The following is a 27362-nucleotide window of genomic DNA, read 5'->3' as shown; positions in this document are numbered from 1 at the left end:
AAGGGGCTTGGTCTATATAATATTTTTTTCTCTCATATATATATATATATATATATATATATATATATATATATATATATATATATATATATATATATGTATATATATGTATATATATATATATATATATATATATATATATATATATATATATATATATATATATATATATATATATATATATATATATATATATATATATATATATATATATATATATATATATATATATATATGTAGTAGAGCAGCAGCCAATGACTCAGTTTGTATAATAGAACTGAAAAACGATAGAAACGACCAACACTTGCAATTACTAAATTTAATATGTGTTAGGTCTAGTTTGGAGGTTTTCGCCTGGGCCAGCATAAACAAAATGTGAAAGACATGCAGGCAAAAACACATTTTTCTCCAATTTTTCACCTCTGCCCACGTGAAAGTTTGTTTGCAAAGTCCTGCCTTTCGCCCATGGAAGATTTGCGTGGGCGCCCGCGAGCGTTAAATGTATTTTCCTAATTACTAAAAAAAAAATATTAAGGTAGAATGTAACATATTATGGCCTATTAGGGTGGGGAGAGGAGAAGACCGATAGGATGGCCAGGGTTTGACCCCCCTCGAAAATTTAAAAATTACGTTAAGAAAAATGCTCTCATTCTTGAAGTATGAAAAGAAGGAAGACCTCGGCTTTTTACAGACTTCCCTAAAAGAAAATCACTGTGCCTGCCAGCAGTATTCCGGAAAAACGTGTTTTTTCATAATTTTGGTTTAATCAGATTAGACCGAGAACAGATCAAATCAGACCGAGAACAGATCAGATCAGACAAAGAATAGATCACTTTACTTTTTCTCTTTGACTTTATCTGAGAGGGGTTTAAGCCATTTTCCCCTCAAATTTAAGACACATTATTTAAAACACAAAAGAACTGGTGGCTGTTTGTTTCCACTGACTGTATTTCCTATGTACTTCTTAGCTAATCTTCCTCACCAGCGACTTAAATGCTAATGGCTTAACTCTCCTTAACTATAATTAATCATAACCGACTTCGATTCACATTCCCTGGTCCTAAGTAAAATCAGTTGGATATCTGTTTTCTCTTACCTGACTTTGTACTATGTTTTGGGACAAAGGTCAGTTGTGTCACTGTAGTTTTAGCCAAAGTCAAACCAGTCCAAATGGGGCCTGGAGAATTCTGGGGAAGGTAAATAGGAAGGGTGGGAAAAAGTACAGGATGACTGGCCCCAAAACCCTGTTGCACTTCTTGGCTGAAGGGCAAAGACGGAGGTCAGCACCACTGGTTAGGACTTTAAAGTCTAGTGCCGCATCATTTACCATTAACTTTCATCTTCTATGTTTTCTGGTAAAGATGGCATGTTTTGTGTAAATAAGTTTTGCTACCCTTTGCTACATTTTTCTTCTATTAATGTATTCGTCCATCATATGTCGTAAATGTCTCCTTTAATTAAAAACTTCACGGCATATTTTGATGTAAAACGTGAATGAACAAAGCAAATTGGAAGCAATTTCATTACGACCAACGTTAATGAATATATTAATTGTGACAGTTGCTGGTGTAAATAGGAACATTATGTCACTTTATGTTGACACTTGAAAGCCAAAATGATGTAAATGATTTTCAAATTACTGAGACAACGTCTGGTCACATGTTTTATCGTTTTATGTTGAAAGTGTGATTATTTTGAATAGCTTGCATGAGTGCTCCTAGAGAATTTTCTGAGGAGGTTGCCCAGTCAGCAAATATTTTCCGAGAAGGGGTGCAAAGGTTTGGATACACATGTCTTCCTGCCAGAAAACCTTACATCTTTGCAAGCAGTCATTTACAGTTTACGTTATTAACGCATTGTGTCCATCCCCTCTCGGGAAATTTCTTCGTTCCTATTTTTAAGTTTTTACTCCTATTTTCGGTTTCGTTCGTCCACTTAAAAAAGAAGGGAAAAAATCCCCTTGGTGTAAAAACGATTTTTTTTGGTACCATAGGTTTTATATTTCAAGATCTGCTCGTTATTTATGTTTTTCTTTTTCCTCGTTTTCTTCTGACTCCGCTAATGGACATGTCGAAAGGATTACGTTCAACTTGACACAAAACAAATAGAAGAAGCATAAAACATTTTCTCTATAGGAATTATTGAATAAGGAGGTATCTAGAAGTTTAATATGCAAGGCGCATCTAGGGGGGTAGGAGTTGGAACCATCCCCCCTGAAATGTGTGTCGGGCTCGTAAAAACGTAATAAAAATGCATAGAAACAAATTTGTGATGCGTTTTTTAAAGTTTTTTTGTACCCCCACCCCAACAAAAATCCTGGATACGTCTCTGGTAATATGTATAATTGAAAAAGCTAGTGATAAACATTTGATGTAAGATGCACTTTTTTAAATTTAATTATGAAAGCTATTACAACTGCATGAGGGTAAGCGCGTGCGAAGAACTTTTTTTTGGGGGGGGGGGGCAGTAATAAAAAGGCAAATTTTATTTTAGAATTTGAATGAGAAGTGCCCAGAACTTCAGTAAGATTTAGCATTTCGGGGTATTCCGGGCTTTAAGCCCTGACCCTCTAGCGTACGTCCCTGAATGAGGGTATTTCATTAAGAATTTGTTACGGTATAATTCTTGGGTAATGGATAGTTTCGAAACAGATGGATCGTTTAAAATCGAAATGTACTATGTACTCGTTTATTTTTTATACCTTGTTTGAGAAGTATTACACAAGGTTTTCGGTGGATTCTCTATCGCTGGATTCAGTATGAAAAAGTTCTGAATGCTCTTCCGATTTACTCAGCTTGAAAACAGATAATGCGCTTCGAACCATGGTTTCTTGATAACTTTGTCGAGAACCATATGACTTGAAGCTGCAATTGTTTAAAACTGCATGTAATTTGTTTTATTCTGGGTGATCCAGATCCGACGTTCGTCTGCGTAATACACATGTAAAAATCATTAAAATCAATTAGATGCTAAAAAAAAGAGAGTTTAAAGATTTCGCCAAGAGCATTTATTGGACAAGAATGCCAGATGGGTGACACTTGAGAATGACAAATATGTTTGTCATTCCCTACTTGATGACAGAAAAGACACAGTGACATCTTCATAAATAAACAATTCAATCCTCGCAGATATTTCCTAATTACCTATTTGTCTGGCACCGGAAAAAATTTGTTCTATTATTGGCACATGTGTATTTGCACGTCGGAGGAGGTGAAAAGGGGTACAGTTGCTTAAGGAAATGTTTAAGACCACCGCCCCCAAGAAAATATATTGGCAAAACCCTTTAGAAACGTGGGTATATCAAAATCTGAATACAGGACACACAGAATAAATTTTTTCGACCCCCCCCCTCCAATAAATCCAGTCAAATTATATTGGTTTAATGTCGTTTTTTAATGTACCAATCCCTACCCAGAGGGATTGAAGATGGATTCTTGGTTTGGCAAGTATACAAAGTACCCTGGTTAGTATACAAAGTCTATAGTCTATAGAAGTGCTTACTGATAATCCACAGACCTTATATGAGGGGTTCACTATAGATAAGAAAAATTGAGCGCGAGTATGGTTTGGCAAGTATAGAAAGTACTCTGGTTAGTATACAAAGTCTATAGTCTATAGAAGTGCTTACTGATAATCCACAGACCTTATATGAGGGGGTCACTATAGATAAGAAAAATTGAGCGCGAGTATGGTTTGGCAAGTATAGAAAGTACTCTGGTAAGTATAGAAAGTCTATAGTCTATAGAAGTGCTTACTTTTCGACTATTTAATGACTTAAAGAATATCAAAGATGCTCTTCATCATTGAGTTCGACCCATTCGCCAACCTTTTTAGGGCCTCTCAGATCAATGTACTGGACACAGACCTGTTAACATATTACTATAATTTGCGTTTTTCATCATAAAATTTTCAGACTAAATTTAAAACAGTTTTTTCTTGAAAAAGGTCAGTATATTTTTCTTAAAGGGAAAAGGAGGAGGGGGGGGTTATAAATGGAAAATGAGTCGAACCACTTCCAAAATAGAATCCCAATAATGCCGTTGCCTTTTATCTATCCGACAGATCCTCATGTCCACCAGGTGACGTGTACCAAGCCCGGCGAAACTATGCTGTGTTTCGGGGAGCGTGTCAAGCGTTTTTGGAGACTTTGCCAAGTGCGGTAGAACTGTGTGGCATGGCGTTCTGACATATAAACCGTGTGGCGGGAAGTCATGCCTTCTCGTGTCTATCTAGGTTCCAAGGCTTAGCCTGCTAGGAGGAGTGCCATTTAATTTTTTATTCAATGTTTGTTATTCCTCATCAGTTGAATTTAAATCAGGATAGCTTATATGTAATCTTTTTAATTATTTTCTTATTTCTAGGATATCTTCAATATGAGACATTAAAGCCCTATACTTTTCCGCCTGAAGCCATTGTGGCTATTGCTACCGGTGCCACATTTTTAATCCTGATTTCCGTGGCAGTTTTATTAGTTTACCGAAGAAAATCAAGTCAGGCTGAAAGAGAATATAAAAGGATTCAAATTCAAATGGATACTTTGGAGAGTAACGTTAGATCAGAATGTAAACAAGGTTAGTTATTTTCTTTTCATTTTACTGAATTACAGTATAATTACCTACTGAAGCATATGCACAACGCCTCCCTACTGAATTCACAGTTTCACTACGTGCTTAAAATTGAAAACACATTCATCGGTGAATGTCCGAAATTCCTTTTTCTCTGCTTGGATTCAATTAGCTTTGTGAGTTAGCTTTTGCAGTCTTATGCAAGCTATGATGGTAAAAGTTTGAGTCAGGTTGGGGTATGTTAGTTTAGGTTAGGTTAAAATTATTCTTACCTAACCTGTCATCATCAAATCTTGCATAAAACTTAAAATTTGACTGGCAACGCTGACTAAATCCAAGGAGAAAAAAAAAGGTATTTCTGACATTTGCCGGCTTATGTCGACATCCACAAATTTCGGACATTCACGGTAATATACATAACACATATATATTAGTATTATTTTTTTCAGAATCTCGGAAAATCTGAAAGTTATATTTACCCACCTCCTTTAAAATATTAAACAAAGTTTGTAAATTAAATTGTATATTTAATTTAAATTGTTTGTATTATTTGTTTTGTATTTTATTTGTATTTTATTTATTTATTTTATTTGTTTGTATTTAAATTGTTTGTAACAATTTAATTAAATTGTTTGTATAATTAAATTGTATAATACGTATAATTAAATTGTTTACCCTAGAACGCAAAAAAAAAAAATTGCATGTTGATAATTATGGGGCTTTAACTGATCGATTACCTGTTAAAATAAATTTATTAAAAGTATTATCGTTTAAAGTAAATGTAATTCAATGAGGCCTAATTCAATGAGGCATTTGATTCTCTTCTCGAAGTATCGTAATAAAGAAAGAAGCTAAGCTTTTTTTCTCATTGCTCTTGTATATGTAAGTATCATGTAGGTATAAAAATTGTGTTTAAAAATGGCAACTTCTGCGCAAAAATTGATGGTCGGGGATTCGTTTTAAGTTTTAATATAGTTCTTTAATTTCATTAAAAAAATGTCTGAAATTCCAGTAAATTAACCTTCATTTCATAATTTTCTGATTTTTCAATAAAGGCTTACTAACATACACATGAAAAAACTGTTGTTCTCGTTTAATTAAATGAAAAATCTAATTCTTAGGAAGTGATCAACGCCTTGTTCATCTCTATGCAGGTAAGCATGTGAACGGACCATTTATTGGTACTAGAAGTATCCAGTATTAAGAGGGGAGGTGTCAAGCCTAAACACCCATGCAACATTCTTAGTACAATATCCTTCCAAACAGGGGAAAACAGGGAGCAAACTCCCCAGAGTAATCTCCATGCCGCTCTCTTCAAAGATACATACGGAATTATGTAATACTGCAGATAAATGCACGAAGCCTCAAATGAATCAGATCAGGTCAAATGAAGTTTCAGGTCTGTCTATACTAGCCGTTCATAATGTATGGACTTCAGATATGTTTAGGGACGATTGCCACCGTGTGGCGGAATGATTGATGAAACTGAGAGTTTTTACGAACATCTTTTTATTAGTTCTAAATCGACTGGCTGTATCAGAGGTATCGCTTGAAAGTATTTGGGCCAAAAGGGTTGTCTGAGGATAATATAGCTAAAATGGGCGTTTTCTGCTGTGGAATTTCTTTTGTCACTTGAAAACTGACTAAAACTTTCAATTTTGTGACAAAAAAAAAGCAACAACAAACCACCAATGATTTTGTGCCCCTATGACCAACCTTCTTACGAAAACCCAAAGTTCCTTATTTTTTCACAGATATGGGCTGGAAGCCTCCATTCGTGGGTTCTTAGATATGTTGAATTTGATGTTGTAATTTTTATCCGGATCATACCCTTCTTTTTTTGCTGGGGTCTTTTTTCTTCTTTTTAGAAACTTATTGCAATTTTTTTTATTCTTTTAACTTTTGATGGATAATTTTAAAAGGAATGAATTTTGCCTTTGGAATAAACATAAAAAGCAGATCCTTTTGGTGTATTTATTGGTATCAAAACCGTGTTCCAGAGGGTTCCATTGCAAGGGTCCTACCCTTAACCACCATGGCGAGTTTGATCCAATAGTTGAGGTGCCTTGCATTAAGTATAATAATGTTAGTAGCGAAATGATACCTGGACTCTCGAAATATCATTCGAAATATCTTTAAATTTTTTAACAAATATGATTGTTTCGGGTCCTTCGCTCCCTCCTTTCCTCCATAATTTGTTTTTGTCCTCGCCATACAGATATTTATTGCCTTCCCTGAACTACAGCTGTTTCTTAATATTAGAGGGTCTTTTGGGCCATACGTGCCCTTTGAGAGGGAAGGGAGTTTTCTTGCCTGAAATTTGCCGTACGGGAAAAAAGGGAAACTGGATAATAGAATCATCTACCATTTAAGAAAAATCTTATGAAACCTTTAATAATCTAACCTGTGTCTAACCTCGTCCCAAACTAACAGTCTCCTTGTAATACACGCTATTTGCCGTAATTTAGATCAATGGATGCACTGAAACTTGTAGGGGAAAAGTGTACTAACAACGACGAACAAAGTGTTCCATTGTAACTTGTGTGAGTTCTTGGTTCACGTTCCGTTCGAATTTCTAAGGATTGTGTTGGCAATTTTTGTTCGAAGCTCATACAAAATAAAGCCTTGTGTTGAAAGTTCAGATAAGTGGAAACATTTGAAACCTCTTAAATAATATATTATTTCTTAAAATAACGTATATCAAAATACCACTTTAGTGTCTACATTTTTATTCATTAGTTTTATAACATTTCTTTGGATATTTCAAGTTTATCATTTGGAAATATATGTTCCATATAAACTACGTTTTTCAGTTGAGTGTCTCGGCTATGGTAAAATAAAGTTTGACTTTATTAAAATTATCTCAGCAAGTTTCCCAGAAAAATGCACATACGAAACATGACTCAAAAATTATGTAAAATTGACAAGGGCTTGAACAAGTTTGAAGAAAAGAACATCAACAGTCAACACTATCTAGCGTTATAATCCTTAAGTACCCATTCTTTTTCATTTTACTCTGTGTCGGTAGTAGCTGTCAAGAGGGCAGCTGCTGATTTTGGTGTCTTTATTGATTTTTTTTGTATAAGGTTTTTTTTTTCTGTACTTGGCGAGGCGATAACAGTTCCAATCGCTACTCCTCTTATGATAAAAACCAGAGATATCCGTCTTGAATAACTCAGTTCTATTTTTAGGTTTGAGTCGACTAGTAAAATCTTTTGACATTTCCTTTGTTTAAATTTTAATATATCATCCGACTTCACCTAGTGAAAAACTAGTTTATAATTTGTATTACTCATGATTTCCGGAACATCACTAGAAATTTTAATCATAGTCACTTTGCAGTCAAGACTGGCATCACCCTGCTTACAATTTTGTACAATTACAAATTTGAAACAATTATTTCCTCTCCCTTACATAAATAGCATTTCTTTTACCCTATATATATATATATATATATATATATATATATATATATATATATATATATATATATATATATATATATATATATATATATATATATATATATATATATGTATATATATATATATGGGCTATAATATACGTATAATTAAAACAATGAACGAGATAATTTAGAACTTATTCAATTGAAGAAAATTGACCCAATAGGCTTTTTGTTCCGTTTCTAGTACCAACGAAAGCTCCCATTAAAAAAAACTTCTTTGTTGTTCTTTTTCTGCACCTTTAATGATGGGCAGTGTGTTGGCAGTGTGTAGGCAGTGTGTAGTGTATGGGCAGTTTGTGGGCAGTGTGTAGGCAGTGTGTTTGTAAACATTACTGGAAGACTCAGCCAAATTACTGATTATTTTACTGGAAATGCTTTTAACTAAATAAGGTCAATGAAAAAACTGCTTATTAGCTTGACCCCCCCTTGAAAGGAGTTGGGTCCGTCGAGCCAGACATCTGCGCTCGATGCTATTTTATATCTATTTGGGTCATTTATTTATTCCTTTTTTATATACTAGTTCTTAGTTGTGTTCAAAATGCTATATAGTAGTAGGATTTCCTCTTTTGAAATTTGATTTTTTTTTTTTTTTTTTTCTATTGGTAGTTTGAATTATGTGCACTCATAAACAATAGGTAACAGTGACTTTTTTTACTTTAATATTAGAGTTTACTATTTATCATTCCAAAAATACATTGTTCTATTGGAAATGCTCATAGATTTGTTTTACTTTCGTCTTTTTGACTATGGCTGTGCAGATATATCTTTGATGTGGAATGTTTTTTTTTTTATATTAGACAGTTGAAACTATCAAGTGTATTAGTTTATAACTTTTTCTGTTGCTACTATTGGTGGAAAAGTTTACTGTAAAATAAAAGTAATTGAATAGTAACTAAGGGCAAAAAGAAGAAATGCTTCGGTGTTGGTCATAACAATTCCACAACTTCTGCTTAGTAATGCCAAACGCACTCACTAACAAACCAATAATACAGTAAACACGCAAAAATACTGTGTGATCGAGTTGCGTACAATAGGAGACCACAGCTCATATATCTAGATATATGTACTGTAATAGCAGACGTTAGGCACTGTGCACTTGAAGAAGAGCTTTGCAAGACGCTACAACTTCATTGGAATAGTCTCCATGGGTATCTTTTTTTTTGGGGGGGGGGCAGTTGCCCCCAATAATTAGGAGAAAAAATTATTGTATAGCCCATGTCCCTTGACTATTCGGATATGGACCCCCCTTGCCCCCCCCCCCCAAATAAAAATGCTAGAGTTACGCCTCTGATAGTCTCTCAAGGGGGATTATCTCTTGAAACCCCTCTGTTGATTTTTTTTAAAAGGAAGGTCAACAGGCACATATCTAGGGAAATAAAGCTAGGTGAATGACTTACTAGACATTCGTATATCAGACCCTAAGTTTTTAGGAGCTTGCCCCCATGAAAATTCTCAGACAAAATAATAAACCTCTTCTCTGAATCATATCTATCTTTACATGCTTACACATAGTGAAAATAGAGAGATCCACACTTATAGTTCATTAGATTTATGCCTAAATCCATGGGCGTAGGGAGAGGGAAGCAGGGAGGGGGGCAGCTGCCCCCCTAGACCTTCAAATTTAAATTAGATATGGCTGAAAAAGCAGATGGTTGGACAAGCAGTTGATAAAAGGCCCTCCATCACACTATCGACTGCCCCCCTAGACAATATGCTGCCTACGCCCATGCCTAAATCTCAATTTTTGGGACTCCAGATACCACTTCCATTCCCTAAAAAGTCCCCATGTATGTATATGTATGCTTGAATAAAACTATTATCTAAAAATTTTCTATTCAAAAAAATCTCTCAAAAAGAAAATGAAAATTGCATCCGTTAGATTCGTATTTTATTTAAATGTTATAAAAAGAGTTATCATGATTCACCAGCAGTTTGTGCCTGTATTCATTCTACATAAATAAATTATGTAAACAAAAATGTCTGATAAATTTTCTTGAAATTGTATATTTTAGACTGTTTTAGTATCCAATCTAAAACAATAATGGCTTCGCTTTTTATTTCTTTTTTTTTGCTTTTCCAGCGTTTGCTCAGATTTGCATAGTCAACCAGAAAAATGAATCGCATGCGGATTATTTTGGTACGCTAAAAATTTTATTTGCTTATTCTTTAGTTATAGCTTTGAAATTTAACACATCTTGTAGTTTAATTACATGCAAATAAATATTCAGAAAGTAAAAAAAAGCAATTTCTATAAACAATTTTTGGATTTTAAAACTAAAAAAAAAAACTTACACCTGACCAAAATTTAATTAAAATAAACAACCAAACTAAAACTTAAAAATAATTTTAGTTTACGAAAGTATTAATTTAGTGCTATTGAAGCTCCCGAATCTACGGAGAACCACAAAAAATCAACTTGACAGATGTTTGTTTTTAAAATTGGCATTAGGAACAGAATGAATTTTTTTCCCTTTAACTTTTTGTTTACCTTAACGATTTCTTTCAACTTCTGTTTCTTCAATATCAAATTCATATTTTTCAAAAATAATGAGTTTTACTCCCGTTTTAGTTTTAAATTATGTTATTTGTGCTTATTATGAATATGCAAAAAAGGATCTAATGTGTCAAGGAATAAACGTATAATTTTACCATTTTAACGTAAAGAAATAACCCTTTAAATTTCACATATTTTATGTTGTGTCAGTGGCGGATCCAGGGGGGCCGGGGGAACCCTGGCTCCCCCAAAGATTTTTCTGGCGCCCTTATTCCTTTTTTTCTGTTTTCACTCTTTTCTAAAATAAATTTATCAATTTGGTAAATTATTGGCACCCTTGTCACATTGCTTCCCCCCCCCCCCATGATTTTCCTCTAGATCCGCTCCTGTGTTGTCTTTACTCATTTGCTCTTTTTAAATATTCTTTTCTATTATTATTTTATCTATTTTATTCATTTTAAAAGTATTTTAGCATTTAATTGCGTTCTAGCAGTTAAACATTTCACAATATTCCTAATCCTAATTTAATATATGAATTTCTAAACAGAAAATGATTCTTATTTTATGTCATAAGCTGCAACTCTTTAAACATCATTTCAAAAGTTTACGATGCGTAATTCAAGTTTATTCATGCAGGTTTGTTCAAGGTTGAATAGTTTTTAAGATGACGGAAAAATTTATTTTTCAAAGTCGGGTTCTAGGTTATAAATTTTGGCCTACATTTGCAATTGGGAGACATTTTATTAATGGTGAATAGAGGAAATATGTTATCTCTTCAATGTGATATGGAATGAACTACGTCTGAGTTGATTTTAGTATTATATCTTTTAGTTAGTTTAAATAAAGTAGTTTCTTCATCGCTCTTAAACAAAACTTAGTTCCACTGGTGGTCGGGAAGGAAAAAATTTAGCAACGCTACGTTAGATAGGGTATAAGTTTGGCTGGGCTCTTTTTAAGCTTCTTAACCCTAAAGAATTATCTGTGAATCTTTGGTTGACGCTTAATCTCTCCTGACTTTTGAGCCCTCTTAGATTCTTTTTACGATTTTACTTTGTACATTTTTTTGGTATTGACTAAGCACTGGAGTGAACAGTTTGTATATATTGTTATGACCTGTATTTTTTTTTACTTTAGTTTCCTTTAATTATCATCCTATTTTCCCTTTTTCGCGAAACTATATAAAAAATTCCATTCCACTGTATTCAGAGTTTCACTCTATGTTCTTCTCCCCCATGATTCGGCGACTTTCTGTTTTTTTTTTCACCTGGATTTAATGCACCGTTCTTTAGTTACCAAAAATTTAGTTAACTGCACCAGTAGATTTTAGGTTACAGCACATTGAAAATATGCCTTGTAGTTAATTGAAATTTTATACTTAAAAATTAATTGAAATTAATTGAAATAATTATTTTGTATATTTATGAATTGCTGCATAAATAATAATGCTTTTTAAGATTTTGGCAGTTGTCTTTAATTTTTTATTATAAATTTTTGGTTGCAAAAATTTTGACAGACTTTCAAATATACATACAATTATAGGCATGAGTACGGTATATTTAGTAAAAATGAACTGAAAATTTGTTTTCTTTCTGTTTATTCAACATTTTTTTTTCAGCTTTTGCTGAACTTCAAACAGATATGACAGATCTTACTGCAGATCTCGAGTCTTCGGGGATCCCAACTTTGGATCATAAATCGTACTTGATGAAGGTCTTTTTCCCAGGAGTGGGGGACCATCCTATCCTCAGTGATCCTAAGGTAAGTTTAGTTCTGACTTAAATTGGCAATAATCCTGGGTATGAAATAATATGCGTTCATAATTAAAAATATAATAAACTATATTTATATTTTATTCTAAAATTGAATCGATATAATTGTTCCTAGGAACGGTGTTCATATATTCTCGATGATCTTGGGCTGTGTTTAATCTTGAATTGATGGAGGCTATAAAAGTGTTTTGAATCAATGGTTAGTTAAACAAATTTATCGGGTAAATGAAACCAGTTTGTATTTGTTCTTGAATATGTATTTAATGTTTGTGAAAATATAAAGTTTATTGTTTTCATATAATATCCTATGTTTTGTTTCCATCTTCCTTCTCCTTTTTTGGGCAATTCAGACTTTTTTTCTTTTTTTTTATCATCAATCTTGCAAACTTCTTGATTATTTTTGAAGCTTTTTTCAATCAAAAGTCTTTAAATACGAATGGATTTGGATTGATTTTTGCAGAGGCATTTGCCTTGTCTTTCTATCTAATTTTATTTACTATCATTGTTATTTGGATTATGTAAAGGTAGGTAAATATAATTCAAATAAAAGCAATTTTTGATTTTTGATTTTGGCAAAGGCATTTTGCCTTGTCTTTCTATCTAATTCTATCTATTATTATTGTTATTTGGATTATGTAAAGATAGGTAAAATATAAATAAAATAAAAGCAAAATTCGTTTATTTAGTAAGATGTTGTAAAGAAACGCGGTTTAAGACGATTTTTTGTATGTAACAAATTGTTTTCTCATGTTATCTTTTTTAAACTAATATTTATTTTTAATGTGTCATTCATCTAAAGCTTAGTTTTTTTTTCAATCGTAGTGGATAAACTTAAAGAAAACACAAGCTTATCCTAGCTCTTATTTCAAAGTGCGCGAATATATTATTAGAAATTTACTTTCTAAGGATGCAACTTGGAAATAAGTTTTTCTGTTTAAATAAGTGAGTTGGGGTTTTTCAAAATATGATAGTCTGTGAGAATTGGGGGAAAAAACAGCTACGCAACTACTTCCGAACTCTCTTTCGAAAAATTGTAAGATACACCCTTTTTCGCATCGATATAGGAAATGACTCGATAATGCCTTACTTCTATACAAGGGGGTGGGTTTCACTGAGATTGTATTTTTTTTTTTTTTCATGACCACACCGCCTTTTCTATGACGAGATCACTAAGAGTTCCAAATAGGGATAGGTCCTTTTATTAGACAGTGAAACAAAAATATAAACACAGACTCGATTTCGATGACACAGTCGGTCATCATCATCAGTAGAGTTACTAACATATCAAAATTAAAACAAACTGTATTTATACTAAGCAAAATAATCACTTCAGGGTCAAAGCAAGTTGTCGGTCTTTTGGCTTAAAAAGTTCACTAACTGTTCTTGAGTTTTGTAATACTGCGTTGAATAAAGATGGTACAATTTGATTATTTTGTGATTACTGAAGTGATTATTTTGACTGTCTAATAAAAGGACCTATCCCTATTTGGAACTCTTATTGATTTCGTCCCTGAGATAGTATTGAAGTCTCCTTCTATTATAGGAAAAATTAAACAATAGTGAACCGAAAGCAATAGTGAACTTGTTCAATTCTTTACTCCGTTCTCAACCTTTTGATTAAACCTTTTTGTACCTTTTTGGACGTTACGTTACGAACACTATTGGGCCCCAAACCACCCCAGTATCTGCTTTGTAAGGTTTGTTAGTTACGACATCGTCGAAAAAATTACATCTAATATTGTACTTTCTTTCATTTTGCTAATTCAACAATTTCGAATCGCATCATTTACCTATTAACTTTTATTTTTTGATCTTAGAACTCTTATCTCTACTTAAGCTAAGTACACTTGATTGTAGTCTTAAACCGCTGTCGGTGTTTTACAGATGAAGGATGGCAGATTGCCAAAGATTTAACTTATCCATCGGTCTTGGGGCAAACTAAAAGCAGATCTTCCCAGAATGGGACAGGAAGATGAGCTTGGAACTTTATGGAAGGGGGTTGAGAGTGAAGCTTTGAATAGGCTGAGGTGGAGTAGGACTGTGTACAGCTATGTGGGCCCCTAACGACTTGGTGGTGCAGTGAGTCGTAAGGATGAATAGTTATAGTGTAGTCTTAGTGGGTGTAGTGTAGTCTCAAATTCCACAAAAATGATTCTCACAGACCAAGTCACCGTCTATAGATTTTTTTTTATCCTTGTTGTATTTGTTGTTGTAGTAATTTAAAAAGGCTTCTTCTTGCAATTTAATTGCTTGTGTTAGTGTGTGTTGGTGTCAGATACTAACATAAATTTAGTACACACAAAATCAATCGTTTGGACAAATGAAAAACATAAACTAGAAAGTAGTTTAAAGATCAAACTATAAACAGTCCTGGGCCATAAATACTCATTTTTTCTTAATGGTACACATTTTTTATAATTATCGATCTGAAAAATCATTTTCAGTGTTTTTTTTTTCTAAAATGATGGGATCAACGGGAATTTTCCCACTATTGTATTTGAAAGTTAAGTTGAAATAGACCCAACCTGCCAAAATTTCCATTTTTTCCATTTTCAACTGATGTTCGAAAGTCAGTTCTGTTTTTTTCTTCTAGCATTGTCAAGGTTCTCCTAAGACCAACTATGATGCTGCCATGATACAGTTTGAACAGCTGATAAACCATCGTCATTTTTTGTTAGTCTTCATTGAAACACTTGAAGCTCAGAAAAGCTTTAATATTCGGGACAAGTAAGTTATTCTTTTTTAATTATAGGCTACATATTAAAAATCATCAAGAATACAGTAAATTTACATAGGGAGAGAGAGAGAGAGAGAGAGATAGAATGAGATAGATGGATAGATAGATAGATAGATAGATAGATACATATACAGATAGATTGGGTAAACGTCCATGAAGAAGGTTCAGTTCAGAGTTCAGAGAGTTTATTCACCAATAAAGAAAGAGAAAGAGGAAAAAGAAAGAGAGAAAGAGGGGCATGAAAGTGAAAATGACAGATGAAAGACGGAGGAAAAGAAGGCGTAAAGACAAGACAAAGAGAGGAAGCAAGAGCCACACAAATGTCCAAACTACAATCAAGTTGCTTGTGAAAACTGACCAAAATATAGTCATTAATTTTTCTATTTATTTCTATTATATCTCCATGTTTTTCTCTACTTATTACAAAACTCCTAGTTTCATTAATTTTTCAAATTTTTAATATTCATTTTGACGACATGACGTGCCATTTTTGTAGGATCTTTTGCGAACATTTTCAAGTTTATTATGTTTTTGGCTTCACCATCATAGCTATTAACGATGCTTTACTCTTATTCTAAATCTTTGTATATTAAATAAATGAATCTTATATGAATATTGAAGGTTATGTCGATAGTAGATTTGAAATACTGAATAGAATAAATATAAATTATGACGGAAACTACACTGCTTTTCCATCATACAAAGTATAAAAAGATAACGGTGAACTTTCTGACGATAGTCAATAAAATATAATATACAACCTAAGTGAATATTTTCCCTGAATAATGACTAAAACCACAGAATATATATATATATATATATATATATATATATATATATATATATATATATATATATATATATATATATATATATATATATATATATATATATATATATATATATATATATATATATATATATATATATATATATATATATATATATATATATATATATATATATATATATATATATATATATATATATATATATATATATATATATATATATATATATATATATATATATATATATATATATATATATATATATATATATATATATATATATATATATATATATAAAAAAAAAATAATATATATATATATATATATATATATATATATATATATATATATATATATATATATATATATATTTGAGTAAGATAGTTTCTGTCCTTCGTTTACATTATATTTTGCTGAAGACAGATATTAGTTATATAGCCGAAATATTCGCTTAGGTTGTATATTATGTTTTATTCACTTCTTTAGATAATTCCTTGGTATCCCCTTATACTCTGCAATACAAACAATGAGTACAATATTTTATGAATGTTTATATATATATGTATTTATACATATACCATTATAGCTTTTAATTATGCTTTACTCTTGTTTTGAATTTTACGGTTTGATCGCTTTTCTCATATAGATCCATTTTCTATGTATTTAGTTTTAACTTGATTTTAAAAGGTTTCCTTTTATGGTAGTGCCGAAGTCAGTGCAGTTCTCTATTGAAGTTTTAAATTTACTTGTAGGGTAAATGTGGCTTCATTATTGATGGTGATATTGATGACAAATATGGAATATGCTACGTCCATACTCCGTGCCCTTTTAATTCGTCTTATGGACAAGGCGGCGGCCAGCCGTCATCCTCAGCTTATGCTCCGACGGACAGAGTCAATGGTGGAAAAAATGTTGGCTAACTGGATGTCACTTTGTATGTCCTCGTATTTGAAAGAAAAGGCAGGGCCTTCTCTTTTCTTTCTGTTTAAAGTAAGTTTTTTTATGTCTTAATTTGTTTTTCACATTTTAATTATTTAGTAAAAACAGTTTTAAAGTATATTTTTGAAGTGAAAATCAAACTTGAGCAGTTTTGACGACTATATAGAGATTCTGCTAGATGTATTAGGAAACTTAAAATTGTACACTCAAGCCTGGAAGTATGCTGGGGGGAGATTTTGGGTCCGGGCTTTCTCTCCCTCCCGAAATCCTAATTTGTCCTGAACTTCTGGGTATTTCTTAATCAAAATGTCGATTTTTTTATTACTGCCCCTCCCCGAAAAAAATTCCCTAGGCATATGCCTGTACTGAAAGACAATGTTAATGGTTGCAATCCCCCCCCCCCCCTTGAAAGACCAAAAATGTCAAAAAGCCATATTTCTGGATATATAAAAAAAGTATGACGTTTTCCTGGTTAAAAACCGTTGTTTTTTTTTTATCTTTAGCCTCCCTCCCGTGAAAAAATCTCTTCACACGGCTTGAGATTAGAAGGTTTCCAGAATATATCTAAGCTAAATATATCTATGCTAAGATATATGCATTGTCTCACATATTAACTTCTTACCCTGAAAAAAAAAATCTGTTATACGGCCGTGCTAAGGATCGTAGCAGAGATCCCTCCTGTGTGCTAGTTTGAAATCGATGTAACCCTCATTTTCAAAGAGTTGTAATATAGCATAAATGAAGAATTTCCTCCCTTTCTTACTCTAACTCTTTCTTCTCTCTTTTTTTTCATCAATATCTGCATTCTATTTTTCCAATTTTGTTATCACCTACTATGCGAAGTAATGGCTATAGCAAATTCAGGGGAAAAAAAGGGGAAGGTCTGAGTAGAAGGAACACCGGGGTTCTATTTAAACTTGTACTTTTTTCTATTCTAAATGATTTGTGTTTCATTCCGACATTTGTTAGTTTCTTTTATTATTATATATGCACTCAGATTCGACCAGTGACGCTGGGGCTATTAGAGGATTTCTGGGAGGTGGGGGGGGAATCGAAAAATTGAATTTTTGTCACAATTTCTCACTTTGTAGGTGGTGTGGTATCTCCTTAACCAGTATTGTGAAACTCGACGGATTGTCGAGTTTCGCTTGACGATCCGTCGCCATATGGAATGGCCTCCCTGTAGGTGTAATCCCGGAAAATCCTTCTCTTGAGGCGTGAGAAGGTATAATAAACACATTAAAAGCAATTAGCGTGGTAATTACCGAATCACTTGTGACGATCCCATGAAGCCTGTTAAAAAAAAAAATGGGGAATCCTCACAGTTTTTGGATGAAGAAATAGAATGCGTGATTTCGAATTCTGATGTGGAACATAATCATAATTTTTTCCATTGCCCGGAATTTTTGTGGAATTTTTTTTTTGCTTTTCCTTTGTTTGCATGCCCAAAATATTACCAAAAGAACTTCGAAGATTATTAACAAAACTTTTAGGAGATAAAGAAACCTTTTTGCATTATTTAATTTAGCAAAAAATAAAAATTGGACTACGAAATTATGATATTAAAAAAATACTACGAAACAGAATCTACCTGAACATATTTATGAAAGTTTCTTCACTTTTATTGGCTATCAAATTTGTTGAATCATCCTCACTTTAATTTATGTCTCACTTGACACTGACAGACTTCCTTAGAATATATTTATTATATTAAAAGTAAATTATCTTTTGGATTAATCCACTAGACTCGCTCGGTGTGTGGTTTTGCCTTCTCTTTTTATTTATAATTAGCCTAAAAGACGCATATTTATCTAATTGTATTTAATCACTTGGAGTTCAGAAATTGAATGAATGATTTATTCTACTTTTTTCAAGTTTGCAGTTTTTATCTTCTATTGCAAAGTATGTTTGCAGAACAAAATCTAATTACACCAGTGACTTCAATTCACGGAAATCATTGGGGGTATATTTCTCAAAATCTAGGGGGACAGCGTTTTATTTTTTTTTTCAGTTTCATCAAGAGAATTCCAGAAAAAGCGATTTTTGAATGAAAAACCCCCAAAAGCGATTATATTCCAAAAAAGGGGTTTTTCGCAATTTGGAGAGGGGCCAAACAGTCATGGGGGAGGGATTAAATGCCCCCCCCTCGAATTGACGCCACTGAACAATACAGTGTAGCTGTTTTGTTGCATTTTCTTAGTTCTCGCTACTTATAACGTCTAATGTATCTTCTTTAATCGCTTGTATCTTTCTTACTCAGATAGACGTAACAATGAAAAAAAGCTAGAAAAACTTTCAGCCTATTTACATAACTGAAAAACGCAGATATTTTGGAAACGATATACTCTAATCCGTTTTCAGTCAAAAAGTAAATAAAAAAAAAACTTGAAAAACAGAGAAAATAAGAAGATGAAAATATCTAAGAAAAACAAAAAAGAAGTATTTTTTTTGTGTTTCTCACAAGTTTTATTTTTCGTTGTCCTCGGTGTTTTTACGCTTCACTTTGTACTGAAATCTGTTTTATGAATATCATACAGTAAATAATCAAATTTATTATTGTCTAAAATGCACAGATAATGTCAAGAATGCCCAAGGGTTAATTGGAAAAATAATGTCAGTGACATTCTTCATTCTGAATGAACCTTCATATTTTTAAAGCTATTTCATATTTAATCACCAAAACAAACTTAATGGTTGTTTTTATTCCCCTCTCCTTTTAATCCTAAAATGTTTCCGTTTTTTAATCTTTTGTTTAATATTTATTTTATTTTATTATACCCTTTAGTCGGCTGTAATTCATTATGAAAAATACAATTTTCAAAGGAAAACGTAAATTTTACGATTGTCTTAATGTGTTATAAATGTAACATTTACGAGTCTCTGTTATAAAAAGAAAATTCTGAACAAGTAATAAAATACATATCAACCAGGAAGAATTTAAATCTCGATTCTAAGCGAAAAGAAGATTGTTATTTTAACTAGTCAAAGAGCCTTTCTGACGACAGGTATAAAAAAGGAAATCAAACCATAGCTCAGTCTTTTGTAATGACTAAAAAAACGGTTAAATTACCGTTAAAAATGACGGTTAAACTATTATAGTAAAACTAGCCAAAGAATTGTCAGACGACAGACGTAAGAAAAGGAAAACAAACCACGGCGAATATTGTCTTATTAGGACCGGAGTTTGCCCCCTTACCCCCAAAATTAAAAGGAAAACTTCCTCTCTTATGAGCATCCGAAAACCAACTTTGACTGATCGATTCTAATTTACCAATCTTAGCGGAAACAGTTCCTGTTACGCGTTCTCAAGTTCTCATCTGAACATCATATCCTAATCTACAGATTAGCCATTGGCTGCTGGCGTTTACCGACACTCGTATATCAAGTATCTAGTTTAATTGTAGAAGCTTATCAAAGAAAAACTTAATCATTGTTATTCTCTCTCTCTCTCTCTCTCTCACTCTCTCTATCTCTTTCTCTCTCTCTCTCTCTCTCTTTCTCTGTCTTTTTCTCTCTATCTATCTCTCTATATCTCTCTCTATCTCTAGCTATCTCTACCTCTATATCTCTAGGAAAATACATTGAAGAAAGAAGTACTTTCTTGTTAGAATTGTCCTTTTGACACTTTGATATTTCCATAAATTTTAGGAGGTTAGAATTAATTCGCAATCCTTATCATGCTAACGTAATATGATAAACATGAAATATTGCCCTAGAAGAAAACGGAGTTTAATGTCACCCCACCCATCAGACATGAATGCTAAACTCATTCAGTATTTAGTATTAAACTTAGTTTATGGTCCCTAGCTAAGCTTCACTGGTATATCCCCCCGCACTTTTGCCATAAAAAAGGGATCTTCATTTATAGCTCTGCGTGTCTAACGTGGCAAACCCATTAACTATTATAAATGACTTCTAAAAGAGATAATTTTCCTGAATACAATAGGTGAAAACTTATTCTGGCATTGCCTTTAATTTATCCATGTTTTATATGTATGTTTTCAAAAAAGAGACAGAGAGGGGGGAGTAGAGAAGAGGGAATTTTTGAAAATTTTAAGGGGGATTGGGACTCCATCCCCCTAGCTTTGCAGCTTATTTTAGTACCTTTTTTCAATTATAATAGTAATTTATAATTTTTACAATCTTCTGAAAGCTGTTCAAAATACAGAATTAAGTTGTATTAGTTGTGTTGTTTTTGTGTTGTTCTTTTTTATTTTGACATAGTTTAACATAATTTGTGTGGGTGACTACTTTTTTGGTTACATTGTATATTTTTCTATTCAGCTTTGTTACCTTATTCTACAAGATATACAGTGATTCAACCGTCCAAAGTGGACACACGTTTGTTTCAAGCAGGTTTTGAGCATTTCCTTTGTAAGAATTCTAGGTTACCTTCTTTAGACAACATGGATGCACATAAGGTTTTTTTTAGTTAGTTCAACATACCCTTTGACATACTGTAAAAGTTTCAACTTAATACCGTCATATATTCCCGAGATATCAAAGGGGACGAGGGGTCTTTGATTTAGTTGTCTAATGTCTTTTGAATTAGTTTTAAATCCCCCTCCAACATGCCTTGAGAGTTTCAAATTAATGCCCTTACCCATTCCTGAGATATTTCTGATACGTTTGACAACCTGGATGCAAATAGTGTGCTTTCATTAATTCAACATTTCCTGGAAGTTTCAACTTAATACCTTTGTGTTGCTAATATATCGCTATACAATGTTTTGCTACCTGCATGCACATAGTATGTTCAGATTCAGTTCAATATTCCCCTTACTATTCTCTGAAAGTTTCACCTTAACACTCTTAGCCTTTTTGGGGACCCAGGGTCAAACATGACCAAACTGAATAAAAAAGAGGATATTTAGGGACTTCGCCCTCATCATCAATTGATAGAACAGGGCTTCTGGTTATATACGGTTTGTGTAACTTAAAAAGTCATTTGTTTGTTTGTCAGGGAATATGGTATGATTTTGGGTCTCCATTATTTTCGCGTAAACTTTAACCTTCAAATTTCAGCTGTTCAAAACTTCCTTCTCGTTGTGTGTTGAAGATTTTCCGAGGAAGATTTAAAATATGATATTCAGCTTCAGGGCCGTATCCAGGATTTTTGTTCAGGGGGGGGGTTTACTAATTTTTGACTTTTTTTTGGGGGGGGGGGTTACTAATTTTCGACTCAGTTTTCGACTAATTTGACTGATTTTTACCTAGGTTTTACTAATTTTCGACTTATTTTCGAGTCGGTCAAAAATTTCGGGGGGGGGGGGTTCAAACCGGGTAACCCCCCCCCCTGGATACGGCCTTGTTCAGCTTATAACATATGGAAGAGTACCTATGTAAGCTTTAATGATACAATGGGATAATTATTAACACTAAATTCCTTTTTGGGTCATAGTTAATACAACAGTTAATACAATATGTTTTTTCAGTATAAATTTGAAAACAAAACACGCTTTTACTGCCGAACTAAAAAAAGGTCTTTCTTTACGTACCATACGCAAACCAGTCTACCTTTTCAACTTTGGATCCCTTTCTATCGCAATAGATGTTCAACCATATTTTCCTTCCAAAGTCTTCTTGTTCTTCTTCAGTCCTTCTTAATCCTTGCAAAATCCAAAATATGAACTAAAACCATCATCTCATTTCCAGGAATTGGGCAAAAGTACCCACCTTTTACCCCACCCTTCCCAAATATTTTCTCTATTTGCCAAGAAGAAAAATATTTCCTCTTGCCTATATTATCTGCTTTAATTACTACGTACTAAGCTCCTCTGCCTTAAAATAACGCTTCTCCTAGTATAATCTTAGCATACAGAGATAGAGAGAGAAAGAGAGATGGAGACGCCAATACCTCAAATAGTTGCCTGACTCTTTACTAATCGTTTTCTTTCAAATCATTCGCGTTGTCGTTCATCCTTTTTTCACCTCGTATTTGCAAGTCTATAGCCTATTTTATTGAACACTTTAATTTATATAGGCCATCAAGCATCAAGTTGAAAAGGGTCCGGTGGACGCCGTAACTTACGACGCTCGGTATTCTCTATCCGAAGAAAGACTTTTAAGAGAGCAGATTGATCATTCTATCGTGGTGAGTAACGCTTTTAAGAAAAGTGGAGGGAGGATGCTTTTAGTCAAAGTGGGGATCTTTTAGTGTGCATCTTTGATGTTGGAGATTTTCCTTGAACCAATCTAAAGGACTTCTTTCGAGCATAATTACGGAATAATTTATCTACGTCATCAGTGCTTTATTATATGTTCTATAGTTGGTATATTTATTAATTTGCACAGTCAGAGTGTTGCCTGAGAGGAAGGGGGGAGTAAGATGCTGTTTGCTTGGAGGGTAAAAGAAAATATTACGTTTTGTCAGAGAGAAAAAAAACATTATGTTTTGCCAGAAAAAATATCACCTACGCCAAATACTATTACAGTAGGTACGAGACCTGTGAACCTCAGGCGATTTATATATAAAAAGAAGGAAATTATGGAGGATATCGTGAGAGAATTAACGGTTCGTAGGACCGATTCCCAGTGGTGTATTTTGGAGGTTAACTTGTCCTAGGGCACAATGTCTGTAAAAGAAAGTCTTTACGTGCCATACGGACCAGGGGTGTCGTTTGGGGGTGGCAAGGGGGGGGGGCAGTTGCCCCCCAATAATGTGAAGAAAAAAATTATTATAGATCCCATGCCCTTTGACTATCCGAATATGGACCCCTCGTGCCCCCCCCCCAATAAAAATGCTGGAGATTCGTTCCTGTTACGGACACCATTAAATCACCGTTACAGGGATAACTATAACCTAGTAAAGAGCGAACCGCGGTCCAGAGTAACTGAAAGTTTTAAAACGCGGTTTGTAAAAAAAAAAGTTTTAAATGAAAAACAATTGCCATTTGAAACTGATTCAGGAATGGTAACTTTTATCTCGTTTTAGGTTAATAGTAGAATTTTATGACGAAAACAAATTTATAGGAATTTCGAAGAGCTTCAAATCCCTCGAAAAGGTCTCATTTAATGACCCATTTAAAGGCCACTATTGATATCAACGTTTTTTTTTATAAATTCTCCCCGATACTGCCTTCTGTAAGTGCCATATGACACCAAAAATAACCATTTTTGGTGTCATATTTTGATTGATAAGGCTGGTATGCATAAAAGAGTTGTATTTCTCTTTTTTACAGCAATGATATCTGATTAATTCAGTTGGTTTAATCAGTAAAAAAATTTGTATATTAACTTAGATACCTCTGCAGAGAAGGGGTAGGTTTTAGATTACCCTTTTAACCCTCCTCTCTCCTTTCCCCTCTTTCTCTAGAGAAATCCATTTATGCCTCTTCCCCTAAATTTTGGGCCTTTGTGCACCGATGGTAATTCGCTTTGTTCTATCCCTGACACTGGTGTTCTAGGAAAACTTCACTAAAGAGGGGGAGGAGCTAGCTAAATTTTATAATTGGGTGGTAAAATTAAAAAAAAAACTGCTTTTTGCCCGGAGAGTATCATATCTTTTCCAAATATTATAGAAATCGTACACTTTCTGTGTTTTTGGTACCCTCCTCTCGGTGGTGTCCATGGTACTTGGCACTGTTCTTACTAATTTATTCTATTTCTGCTAGGATTATTCAGTAGTTCAAACGATAAAGTTAACGTACAAAGTAAAATTTTTTACTTTTGAGCTTCTCTTCACATTAAAGAAGATAAGGACGAAATGGGTAGTATGTAAAAAAAAGGCCTTATATCCCACGCAATTAATTTAAACTAAGGCTAAGGTATGCATAGTGTGGTCTTCCAGTACAAAAAGTACCTAAATTGCGGTCAAGGGAACATATGCTAAATCTTAAAAATCTTGTTCTGGATATATGCAAAAATTTACTCTGGGGGTGAGATCTAGTTTGTCAAACTGTAAAAAAGCAGACGAATTGCATAAAAATCACACGGAGACAGGCAAAAAAAAAAATTATAGAGGAGTTTTTGAAAGGAATCGAACCTTTACACCCCCTCCTTGAGCATTTGACCGACTGCTTCAGAATCTCGAGCCGCAATTTCTTGGAATAATAAAAAGTGCGTCTTATAGTATCATTGCTATTATTTTTGTTATTATTATTGTTTTATTGTTATTACAGTATTGTTGTTATTATTATTCCAATCGAAAACTCCTCAATGCCTAATTAAAGGTTCAGTTTTATAAAATCAAAAATTAAGGCCAACAAATGTGACATTAAAAAATGAGACATTATGAAATCTAGTCAGGTAAATAATTGAATAAAAAAGACAGGTCATTTGCCTGATTTATCGCAGTAATTAACCCATACACCAGGTTTGGGAGCGATAAGAGGGACATCTATTAATCACTTCAGGCTTAACTCCTGTTCTTTTAAACATTGATTAATTCTGTACAAACAAGAGACATTTCACTTAAATACCCTTCTTAATAGTGGCTGTCACCTAATCACGATTTTAAAAACTTATATTTTTTAAATCGCAGAGACGTGAAAAATTGGAAGGTTTTATAACATGGCAAAATAAATTGGTAAGAGAGGAACTCTGAGGATATCAGATTTTTTTTTTTTTTTTTTTTTTTTTTTTTTTTTTTTTTCTTCTTCTAATGAAGAGTTAAATTAACAAATATTGCTGCAGATCAAAGCTGCATGGGTGCATAAATAAGGGGGCAAGGTTTATCCTCTTAGAAATAACCTGTGTCGTAGGTCATCGTAAAAGAAATCCTAAAAAAAAAACATTAATTTATTTTTACGTGCTAATTTGTTATATAATTCAAACCTTTCCTAAGCATAAGAAGCAGGCGGATCTGCTTTTATACATGTATATTTTGCTTTTTGCAGCTAACTCCAATGTCCCAAGTATCTACTTAGGGCTGGAGGGGTTAAGAGAACAGAAACACCCTCGAGTCGCTGCTTTGATCAGTGGCGGATCCAGGGTAGGGGCGAGGGGGAGCGCCTCCCCCTAACGTAGTCTAAAGTAGTGTAATTTACTTATTTAATGCAAGTTTGCGTTAATTAAACTTGCTCCTAACCCAAGTTTATCGGATCAACCTATTTTGCACCCCTCCCCTAAAAAAGAATTCTGGATCCACTCTTGGCTTTGATGACCCTACCAAACCCTCCCCCCCCACACACACACACCAAAAAAGGATTTAAAATGCGTATTTTTGGTACTGTGAGATGTAAAATAACGAACCTTAGTTCCATTTGGAAAAGCAAAAATGTGGCGCCCATGCCCTTCTTTCGCCCATTATCCTTCTTCTAGCCCAATCTTAAATTGCTTATATTTTTGGTTTCAAAATATATATCTACCATTAATTTTTCGTATCATCACAAAATTCGAAATTTAGCCCTGATCTTCTTTTGTAAACCTCTGAATTTTATTTTTGAAACCTCCTTCCCACCTTACTGCTGTTTTTCCTGTCAAAGCACGAAGATAACACTTAGATAATAGTTCACCATGTGTTTTCTTTTTTCTGTCACCGACAATAGCCCGTTTCTTCTTTTTAACATTCTTGCCTAGACTCCTTTTTTACCTCTTTGTAGCTTCATGGTAGATTACTTTCATGGTTTATCTTCGTATAATTAGTGCTTTAAGTATATAATTAACCATATATTTCTCTTATCGTATAACTTTCCAAAAGCCTGCTCGCTACGACCTTACTCATTTTTCAATACTCCTTTAACAAGTTAGTCTGTAATAACTTCAGCAGTACTAAGTCATACAAGACCAATACAACTGCGTACTATTCTGTTCTTCCCCCCTTATTTAGACCTTCACTAATGGCTCCCTCTAATGGACTCCCACACCCTTTTAATATATTCTTGTGACCTTTCTCTTTCTATTTGAGGGTTCCCTGCTTTTCGCTTGGCCCCAGCTGCATTGTCAAAAAAAAAAAAAAAAAAAAAATTGGGAACGTATGTAGCCTACTTCATCCGTGATGATTGCTTCCGTTTTTCCTTTCAAGATAAATAATCCTTTAAGAAGCAGGTTACCATCTTTTCCCCTGCCACTATTATTTTTGGTTCAATCTTCTCCTCCAATCAAGGTTTTTCAAAGGAGTATCCCAGTTGAAGAGATGTATAAAGAGATCCCTAGGGAACTAGTATATTTCTTAGGAAAAATATTGATTCTCCCTTGACTGTTTTCGTCTCTTTCTCCATTTTCATATCCGCTTAGTAAATTGACTTCAATTGTTAACTCTTGGTAAAGTCTATCTCTATAAAGTTTCTAACGTTTTGGTTTGAAAACTCACATTCCTATTTATTAATCAAAACAACACTGAAGTACAGCCATTGGCTTGCCATGAAACAATGCATAAAAAGACAAAAATCGAAAAAAAAATTCTACTAGTTACTGTAACAGCATCAAAAGGAGAGAGAGAGAGAGAGAGAGAGAGAGAGAGAGAGAGAGAGAGAGAGAGAGAGAGAGAGAGAGAGAGAGAGAGAGAGAGAGAGAGAGAGAGAGAGAGAGTACATGGTATATTCCCTAATATATATGTCATCAAATAATTTAGTTTGCAAAAGTACGGCCATCCGAAGTCTAACCGCGTTAAATACTAAAAAAAGAAAAAGAATTGATATAGTGCAGTTTATATTTACTCC

General features: G+C 33.4%; 1 protein-coding gene across 2 annotated transcripts in view; it reads left to right on the top strand.

The window, feature by feature from the left end:
* Positions 1-27362, top strand: part of PlexB (plexin B) — a 305515-nt gene that overhangs the window by 252634 nt on the left and 25519 nt on the right. Inside the window, exons 15-20 of one of the 2 annotated variants that reach the window (XM_089106185.1) lie at positions 4362-4571; positions 10112-10168; positions 12141-12283; positions 14888-15021; positions 16575-16812; positions 22745-22855. In XM_089106185.1, coding sequence (XP_088962311.1) covers positions 4362-4571; positions 10112-10168; positions 12141-12283; positions 14888-15021; positions 16575-16812; positions 22745-22855 — 893 coding nt within the window. The remainder of the gene's footprint in view (positions 1-4361; positions 4572-10111; positions 10169-12140; positions 12284-14887; positions 15022-16574; positions 16813-22744; positions 22856-27362) is intronic. The other variant, XM_089106186.1, reaches the window with a different exon arrangement.

This window comes from Artemia sp. Qi Xiang Cuo, chromosome 20, assembly GCF_049724085.1.
Source record: "Artemia sp. Qi Xiang Cuo chromosome 20, ASM4972408v1, whole genome shotgun sequence".
Classification (NCBI taxonomy): domain Eukaryota; kingdom Metazoa; phylum Arthropoda; class Branchiopoda; order Anostraca; family Artemiidae; genus Artemia; species Artemia sp. Qi Xiang Cuo.
Note: the sequence above shows the minus strand (reverse complement) of the source record. Positions and strands in the feature narration are given on the sequence as shown.